Genomic DNA, 6,732 nt, shown 5'->3' with positions numbered 1-6,732 from the left:
GCACTTAATCCATTGAGACTTCAAGCAAAAATCTCAGATATGATTCTATAATACCACTTATTACGTAAAGTTGGCAACTTTACACACATGCATGGCTTAATGGGGATCAAGAGCTCAAAAAGAGCTTAACAAAGGTCTTAACACATGCATGGTTCAAGATATACCATAAAGCTTGTATTTTTATGAACAAAGGGACCAAAAGAAGCCTAGATCTAACACCAATACTTCTGGAGTGAGTCAAGAAGCTCATCAATCACTCCAAGGACTCAAAATGCATAAAATAACAACATAACTAGATCTAGCATCATGGATCATCAATATGTGAGCTTTTTACCTCAAAAAGCTTGCAAATGATGAGCTAACCCCGGATCTTTAAGCTCAAGACACCACTCCAAAATGGTCCTCTTCTTCTTCTCCTTTACAAACCACCAACAAACACTCTTTAAGGCTCAAAACTCACAAAAACACACTTGGGAATCAATTTCAGGGCAAAGGAAGGTGGAGGCTGGCTAAACATGACCAAATGAGGCTATTATAAGGTTTAAATAGGATGCAAACCCTAAAAATTAGGGTTTCACTCATGCTCACGTACGCCATGCATACTCCACGTACGCCCAGCGTATGTGGATGGGATCCGCGATCAAGATATCAGGCTAGTACGCTAAGCGTATCACCTAGTACGCCCCACGTACTAGCTTAAGGACCAAAATGCAAAGCTTTTAGATAAAAAGGACTTAAATGTGAAACTTACCAAACTCGAGTGTTAAACCGCTTTCATAACTATTTTAAGCCCTTCTATGACAATGATGAAGAGGAAAGGCGATAGTGGATCACCTTATCGAACACCCTTACTTATAACAAATTCAATGGCATGGTAATAATTTACCAAAATTAAAGTTGTACAAAAAAAGAGGCAACCTTTAATCTAATTTCTTCAAGTGTGTATGAATACCATTTTCTTCATCATGAATCAAGGGAAGTGCAATTTAAAGAGTCAAACCCCTTATCAAAATCTATTTTAAATATCATCATTTTCTTAATGAATTTCTTTGCCCAAGAAAGAACTTAAAATGATGAGCGGTTCATCAAGCACCTTTCTATGTTCCACATACGCCAATTGCTAGGGTCAATGACCTAAGCAATAAACCTATTTGAGACAGTTGGCTAGTAACTTAGATTATGCTTTGTACCAACACACAATAAGGTTGATTGGCCAATAATGTCTAAAGGGTAAGTTGTACCCTATGTACGACCCTCATCGAACCCATCCTAAGGCCCATCATATGGGTGGTAAATCATGTAACACTCGTAATATTTTAGGTGTGCAAAGTTTGAACCTACTTTATGAATTTTACACCACATCCACCAAGTTGTCATCGCAAGGGGGGATATGAGAATATTGATAGTTGTCTCTAAGAGACTATGGATCTTGAACTCTCAGATGAGTGAAATAAATGAAGCATTAAATACTTAACTGAATTAGCATGAGATTTCAAAATCCTTTATAAAGCTCAAGAAATCGTCTTTTCCCAAGTCATAAATTTCTTTAAGAAACTTACGTATTGTTTGGTTTGCTGGAATCCACTGGAATTAAAAGGAATTGGAATTTAATTCCATCACTTTCCTTTGTTTGGTTCAAGCTTTCAAAATGAATTGGATTCCTAAATGAGTCAAATTTTCCTTCCAATGAGGGAAAATAGATTCCATCCAAAAACTTAAGGAATTAAAATTCCTTTCAAGTGAGAATGTTGAATGTTACCATATTACACATTTTACTTTTAGCACTACATATGAAACCCCTTTGTCGCCACCACCACCACCATCTCCACCACCAACCACCACTGCTACACACCACCACCACCACCTCCACCGCCATCCACCATCACCACCACCGATACCTCTGCTACCACCACCCTGCACCCACTAGCACCATCACCTCCACCACCATCGACCACTACCACCGCTACCTACCACCTCCGCCTCAACCACCACCTCCTCCACCACCATACATCATCGTCGTCACCACCCGCTACACATCACCTGTACCACCACCTACCACTGCCACGACTACCCACCACCACCACCGTCACCACCTATACCACCACACTACCTTCCACCTCCACCACCACTCACCACCGCGACCATACCATCACTGCTACCATCACCACCATTACCTCCGCCACCACCACCAACACCTACGCCACTACCTTCATCACCACCACTGTTACTACCACCATTGCCACCTCCACCATTACACCACCCACAACCTCCGCCACTACTCATGACCGCCACCATCACCATCACTATCACAATTACCACCGTCACCACCGTCATCACCTCCGCTACCATCCACCATCACCTCTGTCGTCGTCATCACCACTATTGCCACTGTCAACATCACTGCCACCATCACCATCATTTACTAATTTTATAATTTATATAATATATTTTTACATATAAGTTATAAAACAAAGTAAAAATATGCAAAAAAAAATGCAATTTTGTCATTTTATATTATTTCAGTTTCATTTTCTGCCAACCAAACATAATATGAAATTAGATTCAAATTTATTTCTGCCAACCAAACAGAATATGAAATTTGATTGAAATTCCTTAACTGATTCTAATTTCTTCAAAAATATTCTACGAACCAAACACCACCTTAAAGGTAAATCCGTCGGGTTGGTGCATTGTCATTTATCACAACATCAAATGGTTTCTTTAACTTTGGAGAGGAAAAATGGCTCTTCAGTAAAGTCACTAATCACGAAGGAATGATTTTGAGCTTGTTGGTAATCAATGACGATCTATAGAAGGAAGACTCAGAAAAGAAACTCCATATCACTTCTTTAATAGCATTTGAATTAGTGACCCACGCCAATTAATAGTCATACCGTTGATACGGGACCTGTGTTTCCATGGATGATACCATGGTCCATGGAAGAAGGAAGTGTTTTATCAGCCTTAATGACCCATTTTATTCTTGCCTTCTGGTTCAAGTCCACTTCTTTGACGGTTTCAGTTTCACCAATTTTTTTTTTTTTTTTTGTGAAAATTGTTTGTTGAGTCCAAGGGCCTTGATTCTGCCAAAACTCAAGCTCGTTCATTTTTCTTTTGATCATTGCACTCCTAATGTTCTATAGACCGAGAATTAGCTCACCAAGACTTGAACGTCTTTTTGACTGCTTTAAACCTTTGAGCTAGACGCAGAATTGAAAAGTATAATTAAATTACTACATATTTTCAAACATGTTTTATGGTGATAACTGGTATGAAATACTTATGACATTAAAGAGGGTAAAACACAAAAAAAGAAAAAGAAAACTTTATTGAAGGCATGGAATGTACAATACAACCGAGTCATGCATTTAAAGATTAAAAAACAAAAAAGCGAACTACAAAACTTGTTAATTTACATTTTTAACCTCATCACCCCTCGAAGAAGTAATACAATGTTGCTTGGTAAACATTCCAACTACAAAATAAGACCCCCTAAGTAAATATCACCATACCCCTCCACCCTCTAAAGAAAAATAAAACCCTATTTAATTATGTTACTTTCTTTGTTCATTTTATTCCAATATTGGCACATCCCTTCGATTTAAACTGTTTCTTAGGGTTTGCAAGTCGTTGACCGCCATTGACCAGTAACGTGCTTGGCAATTTTAAGGGCATCACATGTGGTTCCAAGAAGACCCCTTCGAGTGAACCCAACCGTGTATAACCCATTCTCCCCTTTCCAGCCGTTTGGAAAAGACATTTTAGGCATTCCCTCTTTGGTAAAAAAGTCGCTTCCCTATATCAAACAAGAACAAGAACAAAAACATTAGAACATAAGATATAATGATCTAACACAATAAATTAAAGATATTTAACTAGTAAAAAGTTAAAACATTCGGATCCTAAGTCTTAACCTTTCTAAAATTAAAATTAAAATTTTATAGTTTATAAATTATACGCCACATACATATCTGAAAGATGTGGGTCATGGTCAATGACCCAGCTCATTATCAAAGGACAAAATAATGAGATCATTATAAGCACAACATATTTCAATTATGATTCTTTAACAAAAAATATTATTTTATGGTGATCATTACTCCCAGAGAAGAAATTACTAAAACCAGAACTAAAATCCTACAATGACTAGTAGGATATGGATCAAAACTAGTACATTACTCTTGATTTAGAAACTTCATTTTTGTAAGCTATTTAAATCATTTTAAGCAAAAAGACATAAAAAATGAGAAATATAATCATGAGAATACTAGCTGATGTTAACACATCATAAAATGACAACAAAAATGTTAAGAGATTGAGAATCATCCAAACAAGTGCCACCAGTTTTTCACCTTTTTGGTTACTAAAAACCATTTTGTAGGCTTCTCGATGTGTAAGACTTGGAAAGTGATGTGAGATGGAGAATAAGATAAAATTCAAATAGTAAAATACATTACAAGTATTGTATTCAAAGTACATATTTTGAAACATGTCTCTTATATAGCATACACTTATTTCATACATGATTTGATAAAAGAGCTAAATGGATGCCATGCTATTTACCTTGAGCCAAAATGGCACATTGCTCTTATACCCCGTTGCCAACACAATCGAATCAAATGCAATTTCTTGACCATCCATGAATTTGGCTCCATTTCTAGTTATTTCTCTCACTCCTTGCTCCACAACCTACAAACATTCCAATAAAACACAAACAAGATTTAAGAATCGTACGTTACAACTCATTATTGCATGTGTTGAATCTTTCAATAGTTACCTTGATGTTACCGGATTTGATTAGAGATAAGGCTCCGGTGTCAAGTACTGGGGTTTTACCCGTGGCGTTTTTTAGCTCAAGGGGGCCAGTTTTAGGCCTCCGTAGGCCTAATTTATCGGTGTTTCCTAGTGTTAAATTGGCCATAAACAAGATTAATTTATCCACCACCCTAAGAGGTAGCCACTTGAGAAGTCCCATAGCAATTCCAAATGTTGGGAATCCAAACATCTCTCTAGGCAGAACATGAACCTGTAATTACATTAAAACAACCGTATGAACATCCCCCAAAGTCAAAGTACGTCAAGAAAGTCTTTATAGCATTAAAATAACCAAAAGGATTGCAACTACTCATTAAATATAGACGCTTTTTAAGGATTTTTTTACGACTAAAAGAAATTTCTATGTCAAGAAAGGATTCTTTAAGAAAAAAGATGAAATACCAATATGGAAAAACATAAAGTTTAGGGATTATAAACAAGAAAAGAAAAGATTCAAGAAATACACAAGAAAGTGGGATGTTTTGAGTTTTGAAATATTGATCTTTTTAAATTTTAAAAAGGAATATCCATTTCAAAAAGTGAAGAAAAAGGCGAATGTAATTGACTTTGACATTTTGAATTAGAGCAATAATTCCCTAATCATAACTAGATACACACACAACACTGAAAGCACACACTGAAAAGAAGAGTGGTGATGATGAACTTACAGAGTTTCTAACAACCATAAAAGGACTTGCATTGTAACGGCAAAGGTCCAAACTAACCTCCATGCCAGAATTCCCACACCCAACTACTAAAACCCTTTGCTCTCTAAACACACACCCACTCTTGTACTCACTTGTATGTCTAACAACCCCTTCAAACCTCTCAATTCCCTGAATCTCCGGCACCACCGCCTCCGCATTCTCTCCGGTGGCCACCACCAACCACCGTGATTCATAGACAGAGTCTTGTGTATTCACCCTCCAAACACCAACTTGAGCGTCAAACTCAGCTCTGGCCACCGATTGGTTGAACCTCGGCTTGATTTCAAAGTGCTTTGCATATGCCTCCATGTAGGAAACAAACTGTTTTTTGGTGGGATATTTTGGGAAATTCTTTGGGTACCCAAACAATGGAAGCTCGCAGAATTGTTTAGGAAGATGAAGCTTTAAACGATCATAAGTTTTATGTTGCCATAAAGACGCAATACAGTCACTTCTCTCAAGAACAAGAGAAGGGATGCCATCTTGTTTAAGGCAAGCTGCAACTGCTATTCCAGAAGGGCCAGCACCCACAATGATTGGCCCATCAAACCTTACAAACGTTTGATCTTTTTCACAAGAACCCATCAAAGATTTATCAAGAAAGATGAAACCTCACAACAGAAAACAAGAAACAAGAAGGGACTTTCAGTGAGGAACTAACAGAAACCCCTCCGTTATCCAAGAAATGCTCTGCTTCTTTTCTTTTTTACTTCAAAGACTGTGAGTTTAAAAGGGTGATGAGTGAAGGGAAATGTGCGTTGTTGGGAGTAAGTCTTTCTGACGGTATTTAAATGTAGATAGAGAAAGAGGGTTTTATGAGAAGTGAGAGAAAAGAGAGGTGTAAATATATATGGAGGCGTGAAGGTTAAGGAAAGGATTTAGTTCACTTTCTCAAGGCTCTTTCTTCTGAGGCTTTTCTGTGCAGAGAAAAGGGGAGGGGATATGAAGTGAAGTGAAGTGAAGTGAAGGGGCAAAGTGACGATGGAGGAAAACCTATAAATACATTTATATGGATGACTGTGTTTTCTTGTGTATAGTTGAATTGAATTTATAAGCCAACGCCACCACCGCTCGCACCATACTTTGTTTGTACTTCACGCGCCTAGTCTTGCCTATGGCTGATTGTGGGTCCCAAAGTTCTCTTGATTACTTCATCAAATCCGTTCATCATGCAAATTCAAATAAAATTATTTATGTTAAACCTTAGACC

General features: G+C 37.5%; 1 protein-coding gene across 1 annotated transcript; it reads right to left on the bottom strand.

Moving 5' to 3' along the window:
• Positions 1-3,312: 3,312 nt before the first annotated feature.
• LOC145105457 (putative indole-3-pyruvate monooxygenase YUCCA4) lies at positions 3,313-6,515 on the bottom strand. The gene is made up of 4 exons (XM_079042558.1): positions 5,484-6,515; positions 4,778-5,026; positions 4,564-4,689; positions 3,313-3,796 (listed from the first exon to the last, which is right to left on the bottom strand). The coding sequence occupies exons 1-4, from the start codon at positions 6,105-6,107 to the stop codon at positions 3,614-3,616; spliced, it is 1,182 nt and encodes a 393-aa protein (XP_078898684.1). The 5' UTR covers positions 6,108-6,515; the 3' UTR covers positions 3,313-3,613.
• Positions 6,516-6,732: the final 217 nt, after the last annotated feature.

The sequence above is a fragment of the Lactuca virosa genome, chromosome 1, assembly GCF_052849685.1.
Source record: "Lactuca virosa cultivar CGN04683 chromosome 1, Lactuca_virosa_CGN04683_v6, whole genome shotgun sequence".
In the NCBI taxonomy this organism is placed as follows: domain Eukaryota; kingdom Viridiplantae; phylum Streptophyta; class Magnoliopsida; order Asterales; family Asteraceae; genus Lactuca; species Lactuca virosa.
This window is presented reverse-complemented; position numbering and strand designations above follow the sequence as displayed.

Bases quoted from the DNA above. Each gene is read 5' to 3' on its own strand.
- LOC145105457 (XM_079042558.1), bottom strand. From the start codon at position 6,107: ATGGGTTCTTGTGAAAAAGATCAAACGTTTGTAAGGTTTGATGGGCCA. The intron at 5,027-5,483 runs GTAAGTTCATCA...ATGTAATTACAG, and splicing joins TTATGGTTGTTAGAAACTCT to GTTCATGTTCTGCCTAGAGA. The intron at 4,690-4,777 runs GTAACTATTGAA...GAATGTTTGTAG, and splicing joins TCAAATCCGGTAACATCAAG to GTTGTGGAGCAAGGAGTGAG.